At 42.4% G+C, this 25,526-nt stretch overlaps 1 protein-coding gene across 5 annotated transcripts in view; it reads left to right on the plus strand.

Annotated features, from left to right (window-relative positions):
* Window positions 1-25,526, plus strand: part of SHANK2 (SH3 and multiple ankyrin repeat domains 2) — an 811,137-nt gene that overhangs the window by 765,689 nt on the left and 19,922 nt on the right. For all 5 annotated transcript variants that reach the window (XM_060263196.1, XM_060263197.1, XM_060263199.1 and 2 more), the window contains 2 exons: window positions 3,733-3,844; window positions 9,141-11,553. In XM_060263196.1, coding sequence (XP_060119179.1) covers window positions 3,733-3,844; window positions 9,141-11,553 — 2,525 coding nt within the window. The remainder of the gene's footprint in view (window positions 1-3,732; window positions 3,845-9,140; window positions 11,554-25,526) is intronic.

Consider the following 25,526-nt stretch of genomic DNA (forward strand, 5'->3'; position numbering starts at 1 on the left):
AAAGACTGGTAGTCTGGCAGAGTAGGACTTGACAAAGGGTTCTAAGGGCCCTCAAAGGTGCCAAAGACCAGAGTTACTGCTCTTACTGAGAAGAGAATAACTAGTTTGTCAAAGGAAAGAGGTCTAAAAGTGAGAGACCTGAGTCTTCTGCCCCAAGGGATGAGACAGATACCCTCAAGCTTGTGTGACGAGATAGAGGGAAAGTTCCTCAGAGATCTAGAATAATTATAAAAATATAACCCTTTAACATCAAGGTTACTTTTAGCAAGTGTTGAGCCATCTTGTGAAATAAGTTGCCTGTGAAGGAGTTCTGTATTCATTTTTGTTCTGTCTGCTCACAGATTCTAAATTCCAGAAACCTCTGTGCAAACCCCATCCCTTCCCTGCCAATCTGTTGTAAATAAATCAAATCTTGTTTTGAAATGCTACCAGTGCCTAGTGTGCCACATTTCTGATGGGTAAAATTTTGACACTTGCAGTAATAGCAAAGGTACATATATGAACATATGAAGCTGCCTTATACTGAATCAGACCCTCGGTCCATCAAAGTCAGTATTGTCTACCCAGACTGGCAGTGGCTCTCCATGGTCTCAAGCTGAGATTTTTCACACCGATTTGCCTGGACCCTTTTAGTTAGAGATGCCGGGGATTGAACCTGGGACCTTCTGCTTACCAAGCAGATGCTCTACCACCGAGCCACCATTCCTCCCCAAAGGTGATTGATTTGTGGTGATGGGGGGGGGAGCAGTCGCCTTACCTCATCTTGTAGCAGGTGGGCATGGCCTGTAAGGAGGCTCAGTTGGGCTAGCCCACCCAGGAGGTGGGCTCCAAAGACGTTTAAATACCTTTGGGGTTCACTTCCAGTTGAGAAGCTCAACCCAGAAGTGGGCTCCAAAGACATTTAAATGCTTTCGGAGCTCACTCTGAGCTCCGGTGGCATTTAAATGTCTTTGGAGCTTTCTTCCAGGTGGAAGCCCCCATGAACTCCCACAAAGCATGAACCAGTTTGTGCAATGGAGATTTGTGCTTTGGCGTTCATATGAAGCCCCGAAGCTTGAACCTCCACAAACCTCCATTTCTCTAGTTTGTGCCCATTTCTGCACTCATTTCTACCAGTCTGGGAAGTGAAATGTTTATTATTTTTTAAATTTATGCTGCCTTTCCACCTGAATAGGATTCCAAGGCAGCAAACATCAAAATATTTAAACATTTTCTTTTTAAAACAGCATTTGAAATAAAGTATATATGTAAAAGCATGTTTAACAAACATAACACCTATAAGAGGTTTTTGACAAAGTGGCAGTGCACTTCTGCAAACTTGAAAGAAACCCTGAGACTGAAGCTGGGTTGACAGATAGTTTCAACAAAATTCTGAACACACGTGATAAAAATTAGTTGACCAATATAAATATTGTCAACCAATACACACAAAAACACAATAAAAGTGCCTTCAATAGAGGCTTGCTTATGTGTGGAAATGAATCATTGAAGCTTTTAATGGCACAGAGGTAAGTAAGATCCTATAAAGACTCTCTTAAGGGGACAAGACTTTTTTCCCCCAGGCAGTTGGCAACCATAACCAGGATTTCCACAGTCTAATCACTACTATACTATACCGCTCTGCTCCCAGCCCATTTAATACATACCCCACTTTTCTTCTCAATGGGAACCCAAAGTACATTACATCATTCTCTACACCTCCATTATGTCCTCACAACAACCCTGTGAGGTAGATTAGTCTGATAGTGTGTGATTTCCCCAAGGTCACCCAGCAAGCTTACATGGTAGAATGGAGATTTGAACTTGGTTCTCCCAGATCCCCAGTCTTATACGCTGATTCAATGGTCCCCAACCTTTTTGGCACCAGAGACCGGTTTTGTGGAGGACAGTTTTTCTATGGACCGGGCAGGTTTCGGACCCGGACCAGGGGGCCATGGTTTCAGGATGATACAATTGTGCATTTTATTTCTATTACACTGTGATATATAATGAAATAACTATACAACTCACGGCCTGGTTGCTAACAGACCACGGACTGGTACTGGTCCATGGTGCAGGGGTTGTGAACCCCTGCATTAATGACTATATCACACTGGCTCTGTTTGTTGTTTTGTTTTGAACATGAAAAGGTGTTTCATTTTTACTCTGAAAGTGGTAGTTGAAACCCAGGTTTACCATATGAGAACTAGGCCAGAGTGTCTTAGAATCACAGAATCATAGAGTTGAAAGAGACCTCCAAAGTCATCTAGTCCAACCCCCTATACAATGCAGGAAATTCACAAATAACCCCCCCCCCAAATTCACAGGATCCGCATTGCTGTCAGATGGCCATCCAGCCTCTGTTTAAAAACCTCCAAAGGAGAGGCCTTGTAGCACTTTGAAACCTAACAAATCGATTGTAACTTTGTATTTACACATTTCTAATCTTTTTAAAAAAAAAATCTGTAAAATGTGTCCATCTATAATTTGTCAATAATTTGCTTTTGATTATCATACTGTTTATATTGTTCTGGTTTTAATTGTAAGTTTTTAACTGTTGTTTTATTATGTTGTTATCCATCCTGAGCCCATTTCTGGGAAAGGGTGGAATATAAATTGACTGATTGACTGAAGGGGGAAAAAAAGCTCCTTACTAATAAGTGGTATTCTGGTCCTGCATTCTGTTTGGAGGTATCCTATTAGCCTCAATGGACAAGATATGAAGTAGGAATGGGAGAGAACCTCTTTACTGCTGCAGGTACTTGATGGGTTAGAGGAGGGCCTTCCAAAAGTTCTTGGAACAACCGTTAGAGAGGGGCCTTCCAATGGCTCTTAGTGCTGTTCTGAGTGGGTTTTCTGTCAAGTAGCCACATTCCCATGTGTATAAGACTATGGGAACCACTTTTAAAGAACATCAGTTATAGGAAAGCAACTTTAAAAAAAAATTGTTGGATATGTAGATAACCGCTTCCTTTTTAAAAAATGTAAAAATAAAAGTTCCTTTGCAAAAAATATATTTATTGCAAGCAATGAATTATCTGTGTTAGTGGCTGCCTTAATTCACCAGGTATGCCTCATGTCAAAGCCTCTCTGTAAGAAAAACTAGCAGAAAAACACTTCCAGTCTCCTTATAATTTGACTGATAAAATATTTTGAATGTCTTTTTAGATTCAATAGTATATCATATTTTCCCTTATTGCCAGGGCTTTATTTGTAACAGGAACTCCTTTGCATATTAGGCCATGCACCCCTGATGTAGCCAATCCTCATAAAGATTACAGTAAGCCCTGTACTAAGAGCTCTGTAAACTCTTGAAGGATTGGCTACATCAGGGGTGTGTAGCCTAATATGCAAAGGAGTTCTTGCTGCAAAAAAGCCCTGCTTATTGCCATTAATAATTTGATATAAATATCAAAGTGACTTTTATACATTATTTTGTGTTGGGTAGCTGCTACTGCCCTCTGCAGGTTCTTTGCTAGTCTAGTAACATATACCTTCTATCTGATTACATGACTACTTACAATACTGTAATGACTTCTGGCCCACTGTGAGGGCCATAAGGATAGAATTTAACAATGCAGTCCATCCTAGTTACATAAACAGAAATATGCCTATTACTATCATGACAAGAGTACAGTCAAAGAAATGGCAGTAGTCATGGTACTCCAGAAAAATTGCAAATGAGCTCCATATGTGAGAATGAAGCTGAATTTAAATATACTGTGGACATATATATATGTTTTGTTTTTATAGTCAATATATGAAAGACAAGGAATTGCTGTGATGCCACCAACAGTACCTGGGAGCCTCCAAGGCCCATTTCTGGGTGTTCCTCGAGGTACAGTGAGAAGACAAAAATCAATAGGTAAGCTATCATCATCTACATGTGTATTGAATAGATGCTGCTTTTATTATTAACTGTTACTTAAAGTATCTTCATCAGCTTTGCTTCAAATGCAATTAATCATGTTCTGGCTTTGAGCCTAAATCAAATTGTCTATAACAAACTGCTATTAACTTAACACAAATTGTCTATTTTAAAACACTTTAATTGGAATCCATACCCTGTGCAAATAGAGTTACTTTATTTATTGTTTTATAGATTCAGAAACAAACAAGTCTAAAAATTGCTCATACAAGTCTGTGAGTACTATAATTCCAATGGCTCCCTTCAACTGTGAGGAAAGAAAAGGAGTCTTCCTCCATTGTAAGGCTCCTCACCTATCAGAAGGGAACCATTGGAACTAACCTTACATTGCTATTATTATGTTTTATCTAAAAGAATGTCACTGAATATGTAAGAAAATCAACATATCTATTTCCAGACTGAGCTGTAGAGGATATGACCAGCAGAGACACAAAATGGAGCTAGAGAAAAAACTGAAGAAAGTCCCAGGGTAGCAGAAAAAATCTGAAATCTTTTTTAAAAATTGCATCCATTTTGGGGGGAACCCCCCCCCCCCCAAATTAACAGAAATGTTACTAGCCTTAAGAATTCCCACTGAACTCTCAGTGGCTGTTAGGAGTTTCTAGGCACGCCTTAGTTTCTGTAAAACGAAGCCTTGCGGGAAGGGCAGGAATGGAACAAGAGACTTAAACAGCCCTGGGAAAGTCCCCCTCATTGATGTCCCCTGATTAAAGTTGCTAGGTCCCCCACGGCCACCATTGAGGGAGGGGGGTAGTGTTGCCAGATCCAAGTTGGGAATCCCGTGGAGATTTGGGGATGGAGTCTGGAGAGCAGAGGGACCTCTTAGAGGTACAATGCCACAGAGTCCACCTTCCAAAGCATCCATTTTCTCTGTACATCAGAGAAAATGTTTTCTCAGTACATCATTTTCTCTGTTGTCTGGAGATGAGCTGGAATTCCAGGGGATCTCCAGGCTCTACCTGGAGGTGGCATCCCTACCCCGGATGGAGTAGGGGTCACTGGGGACAGACCCAGCACTACACACACTACTGGAAGCTCACTACTTGGTTTGGCCTAATGGCAGCCACTGTGTAACTGGGTGTGGTTCAGCCCAGCAACTGCCACTGTGCAAGTGGACCAGGCTACTGTGCAGCCTGGTTGAGCACAGCCAACAGCCCAGACAGACTTTTCCTGGTGAGAAGCTGTCAGGTGAGGATGGAGGGAAAGTTGAAGACTCATGACCATGTAAGCTGCCCTGAGTCCATCTAGGCGGGGAGGGCGAGATAAAAATGGAATTAAATAAAAATAAATAAAAGTTGGCTGGTGGGTGGGAAAGAAAGAAGGAAGCAGGCACAACAGCAGCCACTACCTCTCTGGCCATGGCCTGGTCCAGTGCTGATGGCCACCACACAACTGGGACTGACTTAGTGCTGGAGCCCACCATGAAACTGGGCCTGGCCCTGCACTGGCAGACACTGTAAAACTTAGCCAAATTTTCATTTGGGATAGGCTGCCAGAGTAGGGAAGGAGGGAAATCTGAAGACTGTGAAAGGCAGATTAGCTGGTGGGCAGGAAGAAGAAAAGGAAGCAGGGGGAGGGTATGGGGCTGTGGGGTTGCCAATCTCCAGGTGGGACCAGCCTACAGAGATCAATTTCTCTAGGGAAGATGGCAGCTTTGGGGGTTGGGCTCTATAGAATAACACCCCACTGTGGTTCTCCCCTCCACAAACTCTGCCTTCCCAGGCTCCATACTCAAATCTCCAGGAATTCTCTAACCTGGCATCCCCAGTGGAATACTGTGGAAAGGAAAGAGAAAATGGTGGGGAAGAAATAAAGTAGGATATGACAGGCCCCCTCCTCTTGTATATATTAATTCTCTTAGTATTAATCAACCTTATTTTACAAATATTTGCTCATACAATAAGCAGGTTAACAGTACATCATTTAGGGTTTGTAGAATCTTTCGGGCTCAAGTGCCGTGTTCTACTGGAGAAAGTTTTCCTTCCAGACGTTTCGTTCTCAGCTGCGGAGAACATCCTCAGTGGCGTTGCAGCCGGAGCAGGCGCTCTGACCTTCTTGGCTGCTGTCAAGAAGGTCAGAGCGCCTGCTCCGGCTGCAACGCCACTGAGGATGTTCTCCGCAGCTGAGAACGAAACGTCTGGAAGGAAAACTTTCTCCAGTAGAACACGGCACTTGAGCCCGAAAGATTCTACAAACCCTAATGATGTTACCAGCCGTGAAAACCTGAAATCTTTGATAGTACATCATTTATTTGATGAAAAAGGCTTTTTCTTCCAAAAAAATGTTCTGAAGAAGATTTAAATTTAATAAAACCTTTTAATTATATTTGGTTGCACAGCAAAAGCAGCAGCTCAGAGACATGTCACACCATATTCTGTTATCATTAGTACTCCTTGGCTGCAATTGCACACACTAAATAATGTACTTTCAATCTACTTTCAGTGCACTTTCTAATTGGATCATCCAAGTTCACGTAGCAAAATCCAGTTAGAAACTGAACTGAAAGTGCATTGAAAATGCATTATTTACAGAGCAATCCTGAGTTACATCTACGTTGGAACACCCAGCTTTCATGGAACTCAGGCACCACTAGTTAGCTACCCTAAGGGCCAAGTTACTCTGGGGCAAAATGGGAGGGAGAAAGCGGAGCCGGCTGCTTGTGAGGCTGTCACCATGGTGATTCCATTGTAGGATGGCCTCCTGGTGTACTGTCAAGGTGGGGGCTATGTGCACAGGTGCCTCCCCCCTCCCAGGTGCAAGGGGAACCCTGCCCTGTAGCAGAAAGTTAGTAGCATCAGCCATGCACTCATTCCGTTATTGACCATCCCCCTCAGTTGTATCATTCTCTTCTCCTCCGTTCCATGAGTGCAACAACCCTGGGAGGTTGGGCAGGTCATGGGGATGCATCTGTCCCAAGGTCACCCCCCTAGTTACCATGGTACAAGTGAGGAACAGACCCTCAGACTCCCTGGTCCAGCCTCACACTCTAGGCAGTGCAATGAGGTGGCTCATTCACCCAGACCACCCTCTGGGCCCTCCCCCCATCACACAGAAGCCTACAAGATGAGCAAGCCCTCTCTCTTAAACATTTCCTCAAGCAGCACACAGAGGGAGTGGCAGATGGGATGGGGAGGGGACTGGAGCTGTGGTGATATAGCAGAAACCAAGCAGCAGAGACAGATTTGGGCCAAAACAAAGACTTTACTGCACTGTAATCCATGCCAAGGGGTGACTCTGCCATCCACCTCTACTTTGGGGACTGAGGATGGCTGGCATGGAAGGACAGTGTCCCAGGTGGAACTCGGGTAGGCTTGCTGGGTGTGACGGTCCTCTCTGAGTGGAGGGCTGGAACAGTTGACTAAATAGAGGGTGGGGGTGGGACTCACCACACCTGTAAGCCTCTCTGTTGAATCTCCACCTGCAAGATAGTGAGATAGATCCATGGCAACCAGGAAGGAGTTCCATGCCCCTCTCCCCCAGACTTGCCCTGTGTCCTGCCAAGTGTGGAAACCAAGCAAAGGACAGACCATCTCATGGAAAACTTCCTGGGAAGGTTTTTGCCTGCCATGTAGAGACTGTGGCAATGAGCAGCCACGGCTTGTGCTGCCCCATGCCTGAGCTCAATGCTGGGCTTGAGTGCTTGAGACACTGTCATGCTGGCCAGCCTCAAGTGAGAGGAGAAGAGGGGCAAGTTTGGGGTGCTTGCCCATGCTTACCTGCCCGTGCATGAGTGCTCTTGTGCATTGAGCCTCTGAAGGTCAGGTACCTGTTGGGATTCTGAAATGGGAGAAGTTAACCACAGAGTATAGACCTCACTCTCCTCCTTGCAAGTCAAAGTGCTCACCCTGTAGTGCTAAGTGCCCTCTCTGTGAATCACCCATGTGCCTCATCCCTCGCTCTAAGTCTGCATGCAGGGAGCGCCAAGACAGAGTCCCGTGCTGTGTGCCCTGCCTAAAGAGTTGTGCAAGGCCTGAGCAAAAGTTTTTGTAGGAAGGGTGGGTTCATGTTTGGGTGCTAGGGAGGGGGCTCAGCTGCCCTGGAGGGGGGGGGGGAATTGGCTGAGCCACCAGTCTGCTCCCTGAGGATTTTTGAGGCTAATGGGTGGGGATTCAGCATTGGGAAAACATTTTATATTCACAATCCATGTGCACCAATGGACTGCATCATGGGGGTTTTTTGCTGTCACAACTTTACACCTCTCACCAGGGGTGTTCCCATGCCGAAAGGGCTTAAGAAACCGATTAACTCTGGCCACACCCCCAACACTGCCCTAAGTATGTTGATGTGAGGGTCTATACTTCTGTCATGCTGACAGCTGGCCGCTTGACCCCTCCACCAGTGCCTGTAAGTGACGGGCTGCTCCAGCAGCCCTGCACCATTGTAAGTGCCATTCTCGCCCACATAACTGGACTTACATCAGCATAACTGGAACTTATGCCTATGTGGGGATAAATTGGTGGGGGGCTTAGGATTGCACTGTGTGTGTAATTGCAGCTTTAGTCTAATGTCCAACATGAAATTTAGTAAACAGATACTAAACTTACTCTCGTACTCATTATACTTTTTTGGACAAACATTTTGTGGTACCCCTCAAATGATGTTCTTTGTCTATATAGAAATGTTTCTTTTAAAAAAAAATCTTATCAGAAATGCCCACAAATACAGTCATTTTTATAATCCTTAACTACTACTTCACTCTCTTGGATCAAAATGGGCAGCAGCATGTCAGGTATCTGAAGAAGTGAGTAGTGACTCATGAAAGCTCATTTGCTCTGGTTTTGGGGCAAACTCTATGGTTAAATAGGGCTATAGCGTTTGCCCAAAAACCAGAGCATCCTCCGCACGATGTCCCTGATGTGATGGTATCACTTATGGGAGATGTCATTGCATCAGGAACATTGCACAGTGATGTCCCTGTTTAGGGGAGGGGTTTCCCAGCTGGTCCTTGTCAGAGAGAAACCCCTGAAACCAGGGGATCCCCCCACTGGGACCTGGGGGCTGGCAAACCTACTCTCTATGTACATATATAAAACAATTCTCAAAGAGCAGCACAGGGCCACTGCAACAGAAGTCAAAGTATAAACAAACCACTGCGAACATATTCTAAAATCATACAGTGCAGGCTGCACAGAAACATTCCATGTTGTACCCTGTTTATTATGTCTTCAGTGATAATGGATGTTAACTAAAACAAAGGAGCATCTTAAAATTGTAGCCTGTAATTTTTTTCAAGGTATAACAGAGGAAGAACGGCAATTTTTGGCTCCTCCCATGCTAAAATTTACTAGAAGTCTATCCATGCCAGACACCTCTGAAGATATCCCTCCACCACCACAGTCTTTGCCACCATCACCACCACCTCCTTCTCCCTCACTTTATAACTCCCCCAAATCTCCAATGTCTAGAATCTATGGAACAATAAAGCCTGCATTTAATCAGAATTCAGGTTCAAAGATAGCAGTTTTGGGTAGATCTGAAAATTTGGGAACAGTGATAAGGGACAAAGGGATATATTACCGAAGAGAGCTGGACCGTTATTCTCTAGATTCTGAGGACTTATACAGCAGAAATGCTGCAACTCAGGCAAGTTTCAGAAACAAGAGAGGTCAGATGCCAGAAAACCCATACTCTGAAGTTGGAAAAATAGCAAGCAAAGCAATGTATGTCCCAGCCAAACCAGCAAGACGGAAGGGAATGCTAGTAAAACAATCTAATGTTGAGGATAGTCCAGAAAAAACTTGTTCTATTCCAATTCCAACCATAATTGTTAAAGAGCCATCTACCAGTAGTAGTGGAAAAAGTAGCCAAGGAAGCAGCATGGAAATTGACCCACAGTCTTCAGAACAACCAGGACAGCTCAGACCTGAAGATAACTTGACTATCAGTAGTCCATTTGCAGCTGCTATTGCTGGGGCAGTAAGAGACAGGGAGAAGAGATTAGAAGCCAGGCGTAACTCTCCAGCTTTCCTTTCCACGGATCTTGGAGATGAAGATGTTGGCTTAACACCTCCAACACCACGTATGAGACAATCTAAGTTTACTGAAGAGGGAATGTTTGGTAATGAAGACAGCTTTAGACAACTTGTATCACCGTCTCCCATTCCAGCACCAAGAGAGTCCGAAAATAATTTTGATAGTAATGAATTGAATAATCAAAGTGATACAAGGACACCAAACTCTTCAACCCCAACAACAGTGTGTTCAGAAAATAATGCATTGGCAACTCAGAATGCTGGTGTGTCCAGTTTGGATAACTATGTTCATCCACTCACAGGAAAATTACTGGATCCAAATTCTCCTTTAGCCCTTGCCCTTTCTGCCAGAGACAGAGCCATGAAAGAGCAAACCCAACAAATTCCAGGGAAAGGAGAATCAGGTAAAGCAGACCTTAACAAACCCCTTTATATAGACACAAAGATGCGGTCCAACATTGAAACCACATTTCCAGTGACAGCTACAATTGCTAGGCAAAATACACGTGGTCCACTAAGGAGGCAGGAAACAGAAAACAAATATGAGACAGATATGGTTAAGGAGAGGAGACCTGAAGAAAAGAAGAATATGCTGATAAATATTGTTGATACCTCACAACAGAAGTCAGCTGGCTTGCTCATGGTTCATACAGTAGACACAGCACAACCCAATGATGTCCCTGAAAATGAAGAAGGAAGAGCTGAGATAGATGTGAATATTGAACATCCTTTGCCAGATGCACAGCCAAGTACAGATGCAGCAGAAAGTGGACTAGATGATGCTGGCGTGCCAGAGCCACCTGCATCTCCCTGCAAAACTGTTGCAACAGTTGGCTCTGTAGAGGATCCTATCATTTTGCCATTTCGTATCCCTCCACCTCCTTTAGCATCTGTTGATCTCGATGAAGATTTTATCTTTACTGAGCCATTACCACCTCCTTTGGAATTTGCTAACAGTTTTGATATCCCTGATGACCGTTCAGTTCCAGGTTCTGCGCTAACAGACTTGCTCAAACAAAGAAAGAATGGAACTTCATCTGCTTCATTTAACCCACTTCAGTCCTCAAATTCAACAGACAGTAAGAAACCAATGGGTCTTTCAAACTGTTTACCTGCCTCATTTTTACCACCCCCTGAAAATTTTGATAATGTCACCGACTCTGGGATTGAAGAGGTGGACAGTCGAAGCAGTAGTGATCATCACCTAGAGACAACCAGCACTATCTCAACTGTGTCCAGCATCTCTACCTTGTCCTCTGAAGGTGGCGAGAACTTGGATACTTGTACAGTCTATGCAGATGGGCAAACATTTCTGGTGGACAAACCCCCAGTACCTCCTAAGCCAAAAATGAAGCCCATAATCAACAAAAGCAATGCACTTTACAAGGATGCGCTAATTGAAGAAACTGTAGATAGTTTTGTTATTCCTCCACCGGCTCCACCTCCACCTCCTGTTAGCGCACAACCTAACATGGCTAAAATTGTACAGCAAAGGACCTCTAAGCTATGGGGTGATGTAACAGAAGTTAAAAGCCCAGTTCTCTCAGGCTCAAAGGCTAATGTCATTAGTGAACTGAATTCAATACTCCAGCAAATGAATAGAGACAAATCCTCAAAGCCAGGGGAAGGACTGGAGTCACCTACTGGAACAAAACCTGCAAGTCTTAGTACAAGGTAAATGCAGTTAACATTTTCTGAAGTTTAAACTGTCTTTTAAGTTTCAATTTGTTTTCCATTTATTAAGTATTGACTACAATAACTATATCAAATGTCTATCTACTACATTTCCGCAAAAAAAAAAATACATGCCCCTAACTATACAGTATTAATTTTTGACATTCTAACAAATCTACTGAAGCTAAATGCATAATGCAATAGTTAACTCTTGTTCCTTCATTTTTCTGTTTATTAAAACATTTTTTATTTATAGAGTAGAACCACAATCCAAAGGCTGTATGTTATGCTCCATGCAGGTGTCAGGAATTTCCCCTTTCTTGTTATATTCAAGTTCAATTTCAGTTTATTACAGTATCAAGACCAGGATACAGTGTAAACATAATTTAGAAAAGTAAAAGCAAACATAGTATACAGAACTAGCAATCTAAATTTAAGAACTTTTAAAATGTAAATCCCGCAGTCTAAGAATCAATGCACAAAACTCAGCAACTGAATGTGTAATCTCTGAATTCTTATCTGATAAGAGCCAATGTTGCTTTGTTTGTATTAATATAACCAGGTGTCTTATCAATTAATGGAGTAATAATTCTAAAACGAGCCTCATAATATGGGTGACTGAAAAACATATGTTCTACAGATTCAACCTTGTTTAAAGGGCATGAGCACAGCCTTTGAGAGTAGATAATTTTATTATACCTGCCTTGCATAACTGCAGATGGAAGGGCAGAACATCTAGCTAAAGCAAATGCCCTTCTAAGATTTCTTCTTTCCACTGAGGACAGATATGATGCCGGCTCAGTAGTGCTTTTGATATTTAACAACACTCCTTGTTTTGATTCTCTAGAGATATCAGACTGTCTCTCTATGTCCTCAATTCTAAGTTTAATTAGCCCTTTAGCTTGCTCAAATCCATAAGATAGAAGTAGCTGAGGTGAAAAGCCAATTCTATTAATATGGCTATACACTGCCTTGAGCCAACTAGATTGGAAATCATCCTGGAAAACCAGAGGAAACAGGCCTTGTGGGTTAAAATTACCTTTCAGCCACATATAGATGGATAAAATACAGACCTTAGCTTCAAACCTGAGATTACCAGACTCCAATCATATCCAAGCATTGGGTACGCAGTTTGGAACTTGCAGAACAGCTCTTAGAAATTTGGATTGCACTTTTTCTTGTGGGGCAAAACATGAGGAGGGTGGTCCTAGAAACATTCCATAGAGCAGTTGTGCTAATGATTTGGCCTTATATAACTTCAGATTGTTATATTCCATGTATGGGGCTCTTTGGATCCCAGCCAAAATAACTTTGGTGTGTTATGAAATATTCACTGCAATTTTTTTCTGTTTGAAATAGCACATCGTTAATTTTGTTTGTATCTGAACAGAAAGGGGATGGACAAATTAACCACAGCCTGCTTTTGCTTAAGAGGGTAGTCCAGTAGAGTCAGCAATATACATATATAATTTGGGGGTTAGAGTTGTTTGGTTTGAATTGTTTGGAAGAAAGAATCAATGGAATTTACCTTTTAACCTTTCCTAGAGTGATCAGAGACTAATGAAAATGGGGTACTTGTACCCCTAAAAGTTGTACAAAAATGAAATTTGGAAGGTGCAGAGGTGAGAAAACTGCACTTGCCAAAACTTTTTCTTCTGTACACTTATTAAAGATAATCCTCCTTATTAACACACAAACATGTCCTAGCTAATAATAATGCATCAATCCCTTAAAAATTGTCTGGGTAAATGAAACAAGGATGGAAGAGCCACTTGTTTCTCTGCAAGGTGGAGCAGATGAGAGTGGGCTCTGTCTTCAACTAATGTGCCTTGCAGAAAATATCTCTAAAAGAGAACATTTAGTATGCTTATGGGAATTCTGAGGAAATTTCTTGTGCTTCTATACTAGGTTATTACCAGGCTGATGATAGCAGGTGACAAAACTTCAGTATTAAGATAGTGACAACTCAAGATAGAGGAACATTACTGTTCTGTATGAAAGCAAAAAAACACCAACCCTCAGCTTATCAGAGGCAATCCCTCAGCCCTCGCCATTTGAATTGTTTGCTGAGTAGCGACTTCTCTGTGAGACAGAGATGACCCAGAGCCCCTCAATTCTACCACACATCTTAAGTCATCTTCAGTTCTTCTCCCTCAAAACAGGGATCAGCCACACATATGGGACAGTGAAGTGCACACTTGTGATTGAATTCATTCACCCATGAACAGGAAATAAATATCCTCTATTTCCCACCTCATCCCCCACATCAGGGAACCCTGGTGAAGGGGAAAGGCTGGAGAACATCAATTTCAGATAACTCTTTTTATATATGAAGGTTTGGATTCATCGCATGGAACTCTAAAATATTGTGATTCTCATTACTTCAGGGGAGATAGGAGACTTGTACACACAAGTTTGTGTGCATGTATATTCTATACTGGATCTTGAATAGATTTCTGGACCAGGATGATTAAATAATCATTGTAGTTTGAGTAGCTTTCTGCTTCTTCTAAAGATACCAGTAGTTTGCTTTATGTTTTGTTTTTGTGTGCTTTAGGAGTGTTTACAGCTTGTAATATTGCAAAGAATTGGTAATATGTAATCAAGTAACTAAAAGTGTGGCTTTAAGGAAGGCAAGACAACAATCCTAACACTACTGTATAGCAAGATTTATAGATATATACTGTATCTTCCTACATGAGGAATCCCAAGGTAGAGATCTGCACTGTAGTATTGTAGTAATAATTTGTGATTTGTTGTAGATGAAGTTAACAAGTTATAGTTGCTTAGTACACTGAGATGTATATTTCATATAAAATTATTTCTTACTGTATAGGACAACTATTTTAAATGACCTCTGTTCAGTTAGCAGTTAAAGCACCAATTGTAAACTGAATTTAAATTCCAAGGTATTTTACAGTGAATCTGCTTCCTAATTTTATAGTGCCAATTCACCCATGTTTGTATTAGCTATTCTTAATGGAGTATAAGAAACATGACATAGCTAAAAATATGCAAATTAATAGAAGAGATTAAAGATTTATTTTGAAATGCTATGACATTCCCCATCAGCTTGTCAATTTTACATGCGTATCCTGATTATAAAATAGTCAGATTCATTCCTATACAGAACTCACAAAAAACCTTTTTTTCCTGCACCGCTGGAGAGCCCATAAAATCAAAGCCATGTAAAAATCAGAATACTTTCATAGTCTGATTTTGTTTAAACATAGTCTTTTCCTGCTGTTGATGTTTGTTTTTTGCCTTGCCTTTATAGTGTAGATTTCACATATATATTTAACAAGAAGCAAACAAAAACAAATTTTGTACATAGTGGCTATAATGCCAGTTTTGTGTTTTAGATTCCTCCCCCCCCCGCTTCAGTGATATCTTATGGGTAAAGGGGATCTGATGTACAAAAAATTTTCCTTGTGACAAAGGCTACTGCATGACATTGGAGGAATGCTCTCACAGACCTTGTGGTTCCCATCTCACAACCTTTCCTACTGTCCTTTCTCACAGCTTCTTGTACTAGTTTGTCACAGCCACCCACCTATTGTCATAGTCAACAAATTTCCATTTTTGTAGCCACTTATTTTGCTAAGCTGAGCCTGGCAACCTGTGGGAGGGTTGGGGGCCAGGACATATTGGCGAAGCAGCAGCGTGTATGTGATCATTTCCAGGGAAAATCCTGGTGTGATGGCAGTATATCTAGGAATCGATGGAATTTCTAGAACTACTGCAGTTGCTTCCAGGTTTTCCCTGAAGTGGCATTCTCACACTTATGTAACTTAAGGGCCAAGTCTAGAGAAATGTTCATAAACTCAAAATGTAAATCCAATTTATTTAAATACAACAGAAAGCCATTTCCAAAGTTATCAATACTGGTTCATTGTCCCAGAGCAGAATCCACTTTATAGAAGGCGCAGACAACACTGTGTGTTCTTTCTGTGGCTAAGCTTGGAACAGAGTCCCATATGTCCAGAAGGTGTTCTTACAACAGTAGGAATTATTTCTGTGAATACGCTGGATGAATCTTCAAGCTGGCTTGTTGCCCTAGGAGCAGTTCCCCTTACCTCTTGGCAAAACGAAGTAGGGCAGCTCTGTACTAGGGTGCTGATTTCAGTGCAGTGAATGAAGAATTCAGCTGTTAACAATTCTTCCTCTTCAGCTCTTCCCAGTCAGTGTAGCTCTCCCCAGGAGGTTTGTTCAACTCTTCTCAGATAGCAATTTCAGCTCTGTCTTTTCTATCCTTTTTGAATTCAAAGCTTGTGTAAACTTTGCCCTTCAGAGAGCACTACCTTCTAGCGTTGCCAAGTCCAACAAGAAATATCTGGGGACTTTGGGGGTGGAGCCAGGAGACTTGGGGTGGAACCAAGATCAAGGCTGTGACAAGCAGAATTGAACTCCAAGGGAGTTCTGGCCATCACATTTAAAGGGACGGCACACCTTTTCAATTCCTTCCTTCCATAGAAATAATGAAGGATAGGGACACCTTCTTTTGGGGCTCATAGAATTGGACCCCCTGGTCCAATCTTTTTGAAACTTGGGGGGTATTTTGGGGGAGAGGCACTAGATGCTATACTGAAAATTTGGTGCCTCTACCCCAAGAAACAGTCCCCTCCCCAGAGCCCCAGATACCCATGGATCAATTCTCCATGATTTTCTATGGTAATAAATCTCCATAGGGAATAACAGAGTTCCCAGCAGACATTTCCCTCCCCTCCCCTGCTTTCTGACGACCCTGAAGCAGGGAGAGGGCCTCCAAACCAGGGGATCCCCTGCCCCCACCTGGGGATTGGCAGCCCTACTGCCTTCAGTGCTTCTCAATCCATATTCCCTTCTCATCCTTTCAGCTAGCCCAGTCCTGCTTTATACCACCTCTCATGGTCATGGTGGCTCTTTTAAAAGCATATTCCATGAGACTTTGCTAAACATGCAGATTAACACAAGCATATGTACACATCAGCCATCTGCTAATCCTGTCTGGCCTCAGGTCTAAATATCTATAATAATAATAATAATAATAATAATAATAAACTTTTATTTATATCCCGCCCTTCCCGCCGGAGCAGGCTCAGGGCGGCTAACATGACATGGTATACCATGATTTATAAAACAATTTTAAAATACAATTAATACATACAGTTAAAACAGTTACATTAAATTACAGCTAAAATTAAGTTAAGGTGCTATATTCCGTTGACGTATTTTGATGGCGCGATATCGCTTTCAGGGTTCCTCATATGCTTGCAGAAAGAGAGTGGTCTATGGTCTGCTAATCAGTCCTAGGCCTAAACCCCGTTTTCCAGTACAAGCTTACATTCTTCGCCTGCCAGAGTTTTAGGTTGCCATCTCAGCAAACTCTAAGTTATTAAAGTGGTAAATAAAATTTAAACTGCATCCACCCATTCCCAATCCCAAGCAACAAGCTTTTTCAGTGGTTGAATACGTATATAACTGGAAACACCAGGTTTCTCATAAGTCAGTATTCTGACAAGCCATATTTCCCTGATTGATCTTCTAGTAGGAGGCGAAACTATGACCTCCTCCCTGACTGGGTTTTGGGTCAGTGCATGGGATTGTCACCCTTGCATTGGAACTTTCTGCTACAATTTCCGAGGAAGCCGCAGTCTGGGCATGAGAGTTAATAGTGTAATTCTCTGCTTGCACCGGGCAGATGAGTTATTTCATCAGTGGTCATGGTAGAATGAGCCACTGAGTCACTCATGGTAGATTCAAGTTGACTTGAATCAGCAGAATCATTTGAGGCTGCAGATAACATGGAGAAAGATGTACCCCTGGTGTAAATGGCTCTGCTTCTGCACTTAGCAAAGCACACTGCTCTCTTTGGTTGCATCCCTTGAGGGCACCCTCTCCAGCAGATCTACTTGCCTAGGCCAGATCTCATTCCCCAAGGCAGGTTGATTGGGTCAATATGTGTTCTGGTCGAGAGAAAGAGATTGAGTTTCTAGATGCTCTCAATGACTGTACTATGGAGCAGATGGACACAGAACCTACCAGGGGTGGGGCAATCCTGGATTTGGTCCTAAGTAATGCCCAAGACTTGGTGAGAGATGTAAAAGTGATTGCATCGCTTGGGATCAGGGACTATAACATTATTGATTTCACCGTTTGTATAAATAGAGAGTTGCCCCAAAAGACCAGCACAACCACGTTTAACTTTAAAAAAGGTAAATTATCTCAGATGAGGAGGCATGTGAGGAGGAAACTGAAAGGAAAGATAAATACAGTCAAAACCCTTGGGGAAGCTTGGAGGCTATTTAAAACTACAATCCTAGAAGCTCAGATAAAATATATACTACAAGTTACGAAAGGCATAAACAGGTATAAGAAAAGGCCTGCATGGTTAGCAAACAAAGTAATGGAAGCTGTAAAAGGTAAGAAGGACTCCTTTAAATGGTGGAAAGCTACTCCAAGTGAAATTAATAAAAGGGAACACAGGCTGTGGCAAATCAAATGCAAGATTCTGATCAGGCAGGCAAAAATGGACTATGAGGAGCATATTGCAAAAAACATAAAGACCAACAATAAAAATTTATTCAAATGTATTAGAAGCAGGAAACCAGCCAGGGAGGCAGTGAGGCCCTTGGATGACCAAGGGGTAAAAGGATTACTGAAGGAGGATAGGGAAATGGCTGAGAAGCTGAATGCATTTTTTGCCTCCGTCTTCACTGTGGAAGATGAGAAATGTTTGCCCGCTCCAGAACCACTAATTTTGGAAGGGGTGTTGAAAGACCTGAGTCAAATTGAGGTGACAAGAGAGGAGGTCCTACAACTGATTGACGAATTAAAAACTAATAAGTCACCAGGTCCGGATGGCATACATCCAAGAGTTCTGAAAGAACTCAAAGGTGAACTTGTGGATCTCCTGACAAAAATATGTAATCTTTCATTGAAATCTGCCTGTGTTCCTGAGGACTGGAAGGTAGCAAATGTCACCCCCATCTTTAAAAAGGGTTCCAGAGGAGATCCAAGAAACTACAGGCCAGTCAGTCTGACTTCAATACCGGGAAAGTTGGTAGAAACCATTATCAAGTACAGAATGAGTAGGCACATTGATGAACACGAGTTATTGAGGAAGACTCAGCATGGGTTCTGTAAGGGAAGATCTTGCCTCACTAACCTGTTACATTTCTTTGAGGGTGTGAACAAACATGTGGACAAAGGAGACCCGATAGATATGGTTTACCTTGACTTCCAGAAAGCTTTTGATAAAGTTCCTCATCAAAGGCTCCTTAGTAAGCTCGAGAGTCATGGAGTAAAAGGACAGGTCCTCTTGTGGATCAAAAACTGGCTAATTAATAGGAAGCAGAAAGTGAGTATAAATGGGCAGTCTTCGCAGTGGAGGATGGTAAGCAGTGGAGTGCCGCAGGGCTCAGTACTGGGTCCCATGCTCTTTAATTTGTTCGTAAATGATTTGGAGTTGAGAGTAAGCAGTGAAGTGGCCAAGTTTGCAGATGACACTAAATTGTTCAGGGTTTTGAGAATCAGAGAGGATTGTGAGGAACTCCAAAGGGATCTGTTGAGGCTGGGTGAGAGGGTGACAACGTGGCAGATGCGGTTCAATGTGGCCAAGTGAAAAGTAATGCACATTGGGGCCAAGAATCCCAGCTACAAATACAAGTTGATGGGGTGTGAACTGACAGAGACTGACCAAGAGAGAGATCTTGGGGTCGTGGTAGATAACTCACTGAAAATGTCAAGACAGTGTGCGATTGCAATAAAAAAGGCCAACGCCATGCTGGGAATTATTAGGAAGGGAATTGAAAACAAATCAGCCAGTATCATAATGCCCCTGATGGTGCGGTCTCATTTGGAATACTGTGTGCAATTCTGGTCACCGCACCTCAAAAAGGATATTATAGCATTGGAAAAAGTGCAGAAAAGGGCAACTAGAATGATTAAAGGTTTGGAACACTTTTCCTATGAAGAAGGGTTAAAACTCTTGGGGCTATTTAGCTTGGAGAAACGTCGACTGCGGGGTGACATGATAGAGGTTTACAAGATTATGCATGGGAAGGAGAAGGTAGAGAAAGAAGTACTTTTCTCCCATTCTCACAATACAAGAACTCTTGGGCATTCAATGAAATTGCTGAGCAGTCAGGTTAGAACGGATAAAAGGAGGTACTTCTTCACCCAAGGGGTGATTAACATGTGGAATTCACTGCCACAGGGGGTGATAGCAGCTACAAACACAGCCAGCTTCAAGAGGGGGTTAGATAAAAATATGGAGCAAAGGTCCATCAGTGGCTATTAGCCACAGTGTGTGTGTGTGTGTATACATATAAATTCTGAGCTGGCAAGTTCCTCCGCCCTCTCAGTTGCTTGTTAGTATTTATTGTCCTCTCATCCTGATGTTGGACTCCTGATAGTGCCCCTTCAGGTATATCTTGCAGCTATCCAAATGAAAGCAAGTGATTTCTGTGAAGGGTTTTACAGGCCCATCACTATCTTCAGGCTTGACCTTATAGACTGGCAACATTGTCAGTTTATCTGCTACAACAGACAGCATTGTCTTCCTTTGATAAGCCAACTTGTGCTGTTCCAGAGATGCCAAGCTTTCTGATCAGTACCCTATTCCCTTGTAAGAGTTCATGTGCCCGCATCATAGCAATATTTGTTGTGATTGGTGCTCTTCCAGGTGGCTGCTGTGGCTAGCCACTAGGCCTCCTGCAGTTGTTGCTTTATCTTTTCATATATTGAAGATGAGTTCACATCATCTCTGTCCTCAGATTCACCAAAGCACAGATCTATTGGGAAACTAATCCCTGCCAAACTCAACACTTCCTTTCACAACCAACTTTCAAAATCAGGGCCCTGATCCAAAGGAATGCAAGTCAGTAGCCCATATACAATGAAGAATTTTTCCCACAATGATGCTGGCCCTCAGATCTCTAGTGGGATAGGCCTGGGCATAAAGCGTAAAATGGTCTGTCACCACAAATATATTTCCATAGTTTCTACTGACTCCACAGACAAAAAATTGATGCACACCAGCCCCTCATGTCCCATTGTGTTAATATTCTCTAAGAAGGCTATTTGAGCAGGCAGGATCTTTTGCTGAACACACTGGGCACAGGTTGTACATTTCATTAAGCATCTGAGGCCAGTAAAATTGCCTTCTGAGGAGGTCAAGTGTTCTTTCAGCATTCAGTTGCCCTAAGTCATCTTGTAGAGCTCTCATTGCTGCCAGTCTGTATCTTCAGGGCAGTACCAGTTGTTTACACTGCCCATTTACCAAGTCTAATATTATGCTATATAACACCCCATAATTTATCTTTAATTTGTTTCGTTCCCAGAGGTTTAAATTATCCAAAGCAGGTGCTTATTGTTCTTTTTAAGAAAAGGCAGAACTTTCTTTATGTCTGCATCTTGATATTGAGCTTCTCTCCAGTCCTCTAAATTAAGGTGAGGCAAAGGTGTCTGCTGAAGAGAAACAAGGTTCAGGGATACAGATGGCATTGCCTCAGAGGGAAAGCCTAAATTCTCGGCAACAGAACTTTCCATGGATCCAGATGATTCTAGTTCACCCCTGCTAAACAGTGCTCAGACTCCTTCCTCTGGGACCATGGTCCACTCATCCTACTAAGGTTGCCAAGATAAGGCATCTGCATCTGCATTTACTCATCCAGCCTGGTAGTGAAGACTGAAAGCATAATGAGAAAGTGCAGCCACCCAACTCTGGCCCATAGCATCTTGCTTTGCTGTGGTAAGTATGTAAGTAAGGGGATTATTGTCTGTCCAATCTTGAAACTTGCCACCATACTGATAATCCTGGAATTTCTCAGTGAGAGCCCACTTTAAAGCTAAAAACTCCAATTTGTGGATATGATATTTGGCCTTACTGTCTGTGATCCCTCTACTTGTGAAAGCAACTGGCCTTTTCCCCCATCAGTTTCTAGATAGAATACTGCTCCCAGTTCACTTTGTGGTCACATCTGTGTGCACAATGAAGTGCTTATTTGGGTCTGCAAACGCCAGTACTGGAGTTTCAGTCAGATAATGTAAGATCATCTAAGCAGACCAATACTTGCAAGAGATTCATATCTCCTACCACCTTTTCCATTAGATTTTAGAAAGTAGCTGGGACTCCAGTAATACCTTGGGGCATCCTTTCAAACTGACAAAGCCCCAAGTGAGCATATGAAAGCTGTGTTTTTATCTTTGGGAGCTAAAGGTATCTGGTAATACTCTTTTGAAGGTCCAAAATGGAAAACCATCGGTCCCTACCAGACAATGCAGTATATCTTGCACCTGAATATGGTACACTGATCTGGTAGACTATACACATCCTAATCTTCCCATTCTTTCTCACCACCACTATTGGCGAGGTATAGGAACTACATTATTCCATCATGATGCCATTGGCTTGCAATTCATGCAGATGTTGCCTTATATCCTCTGTCTCAGACAGTGCAATCCTCTGTGAGTGCTCACAGGAAGGGGAGGGGTCTGTCGAATGTACACGATGTTCTTCACGCTTAGCATCTGCAATATCCCACTCAAGCAGTGAGAATACATCAGGTCTTTGGCACAGTTTCTCTTTTAGATGATTCTTCCAGACTTCTGGTATTGGAGAATCTCCAAAACTGATGGAAGCTGGGTGTAGTCTGGATTTTGCTGAGTCAGGTTTATTTTGTCCCACAAGTTTAGCTTCAAACAGGTCAGCTATCCTTTGGTTTGGTTTCACTACCATGTTATGTTTAGTCACATTAGAAGTTCTCACAGTCACTCTATTGTTCCTGCTTGAAGGCAATTCAATAAGTCCAGCCATTACTATAAACCCGGGGGCAATTCTGGTTCTTGGAGCTGTTCTAGCAAGACAGTTCCTCTGGTTGTACCTGGGACTGAAGTAACCATCTGAATTGCCTGTTCCACACCAGCAGATATCACAACAGAATTCTTTTTAATAAATTTCAGGACCCCTATGGGCTATTCAGTTTCTGCCTTAATCTGGGTGAGTTGCCAATAGGCTGCAACACATAAAGAATGCATCTTCATCGTGTCCAGAAATCCATCTCCAGTCTGCTGTTGACAATACTTAGCAAGTACCCTGAAGATGTGAGACTTAGTTCCAAGTACTGTTGGAGGTATTGTTAGTCCACTGGGATCAGGACAGATTAATGCCATGGTTGTCAACTCTTCCTTTACTCCTACAACAACTTCTGGGAACTCCAACTTAACATCTGAACCCCCAGAGGTTTAACCCATCCAAGGACTGAATGGGTATGTGTGGTGCCACCTTTTCATAGACAGATTTGAAAATAATGGTCACCAGAGCCACTGTGTAGAACTCCCATACATTCATTGTTTTCAGATTTAACTGGGACCTCTGCCTGGGAGTCCACTAAGCCAATGGGAAATTTTTGAGTCTGGCTCAGATCCTTTGCCTATTCTGCCTTTAGAGGCCACACTTGTGACACCAGTGTGTTTAATCTGGCTCTGAACTAGATAGTTTCTTGGCAATATAATGATCAAGGATCCAATGAATAGTGATAGTACTATTAGAATAAAGAAGGCAGCTTTGATGTGGGAAAGAAAGAATTAAGTTATATGGTTCATGGGAGAACCAGCATCAGTTTGTCCTTCATTCTAATTCAGCATGTTGTTAACAGTGGAACTGATGGAGTTTAGCAATACTTACAATGTCATCAATATGAAGCTATTATTAACTATTGTATGTGAGGTAGATTCTCTTCTGACAGTCATTGGCATATGCTGGGTATTCTTTACCATATAAGATATCCTCAGTCCTTGCCAAACTCAGGATCCTTGCTGAACCCAGGGGTTTGAGTCTCTTTCCCTGATGTACTGAATTGTGGATGCCTCAATGTCACCATAATTGTACCACAATCAGGTAAGTCAAAAGTGAATTGAGAAGATATTATAAATTAGGATATTGTAAAGCTTTTAGTTTTGAACTTTGTGACCTTACAGAATCAGCATAAAACAATTTAGAGATTAAAAAAATAAATTGAACTTTATTGTGTCCATTAGTATCACTTCATCTTGTTAATTGTTTGTCAGCAAATTTTGGAAATGCTTTTGCTTTGTAATTTTAAGGTGTCTCAGTCATTCCATTTTGTCATTTTATTTGCTCTCATGATTGCCGTTAACAGAAGAGGGTCATGCTGAAGTGCCATGAAGTAAGTGTCAAGCAAATGACAGAGATTATTCTATGCTGTACCTTCTTTTTTTAAATCCATGCATTATATTGCATTTGTTATTTTTTGCTTCCATTTGTAATTCATATTAAGTAGGTGACCCACAAGGAATCATAGGGAGGAGCCACCCCCAGTTCCTCTGGTTGTATGGCTATAGCCTACCAGGGGAGGGGGGCTTGTGGTTAGAGGATGGGAGTAGAATTACCAGCCTCCAGTTGTAATTTGGAGATTTTCTGAAATTACAATTGATCTCCAGATGACAGAAAATGGCTGCATTGGAGGCTGGTCTCTGTGGCATACTCTGCAGAAGCCCCTCCCTTCCTGAAATCCCAAATACTCTGGGTTCCACTCTCAACTCCCCAGGAGTTTCCCAAGATGGAGCTGGCAGCCCTAGATGGGAGTTGTGCACAAACCCCCTTGTTAAAAGTTCTTTTTGTCCTTGATTTTTCCTCACAGTTACTTGTTGAAAGTAGCAAAAGCTCTGGATTTTCTTCACCTTTGGAGCTATTTGGAGCTACTGCTGTGGTAGTTTGATACTATTTAATAAAGTATTCACACAAAGGAAGTTGCAGGTGCTTTAAAAGTCATGCCTCTGGTAAGCAACCATGGATGAGTTTGGTGTGATCTCTTTGCTAGACTTGGGGTGCAGAATGGGTCCGAGCCTGGCAGGTTGCAGCACCTCATTATACTAATTGATTTAGTGATTCTCATTAAAACCCCTGATCTATTAGCCCCATATTGCAGATGAGGAAAAGTATTATATGAGTGGTTTCTCTTAATGCCACCTTTTGACTGTGGCTGCTGGGCAGAATTTGAACCTGGCTAACAGCTCAGTCTCATATTCGCCAACAGCTGATGCAGACTTTAAACACACCTGAATACCTTAACATTGATGAGTTGAAAGGCAGATAAGCCTACAGAGGATCATCTGGCTGCAGCAGAGCCCCTTGCTGAAAGTAAACTCCCTGAACTCAGTAGAATTTACTTCTGAATAAACGAAGGATTTGGATGGTGCACTTGATGGCAGCCTGTGTCATCTCCTTATAGAACTGATGGGAGGAAGTGCAAAAAACCCAGTCGTGTCTATTCTCCCCCCACCACAACACCAGTATTTTTTTTCTGAAGGACAAATGGCACAGCTGCCTCCTGGTCTCACACTGCCTCACCTCAGCAACTGGAAGGAGGGGGAAATGAGGACAGCTCTGTTATGTCTGGTTCAGATGGGGATATTTCTCCTTTGGGCTCAAAAGATGGCTCCTGGGATTGAGGTGACCTAGAGGAGGAAGAAATACATATTTTTGGTTGCTTCCAAAGCCCAACCATCTTTGGTTGTTGGTAGGACCTTAGAAGCAACAAAAGGTGAGAAGCACTTCTTTGTCTCCTCAGCAAAAGCATTTTACCACCACCCCAAGTCCAGGAGGGGCAAATGAATATCTTTTGCATTTAACATGACATGGTTCCACAATGCAAGGTAAGCAAATGGATCTTCCTAAGAATGTCTTGTGCCTGCACTTTTCCCTCATGCTGCATGGTGTCTATAGCAGTGTGATTGCTGTGTCTGTGCACAGACCTTTTCAACCATTTTAAAGGGAGAGGGGTTTCTCCTAGCAGTGGTCAAAAAGTATTTTTCTGCATGCTTGGTAGGTTCCCCCAATCTGCAAGAATCTCCCACTTTATTATGGTAGGCCCTATTCTCTTTCTTTTGCTATCCACACAGAGTCCAGGACTTCAGAGTTAGATATGTGTATCCTTTGCCTAATCCAAAAGAGTTAGCCAGTCAGAAAC

Source organism: Heteronotia binoei, chromosome 21, assembly GCF_032191835.1.
Source record: "Heteronotia binoei isolate CCM8104 ecotype False Entrance Well chromosome 21, APGP_CSIRO_Hbin_v1, whole genome shotgun sequence".
Taxonomy (NCBI): Eukaryota; Metazoa; Chordata; class Lepidosauria; order Squamata; family Gekkonidae; genus Heteronotia; species Heteronotia binoei.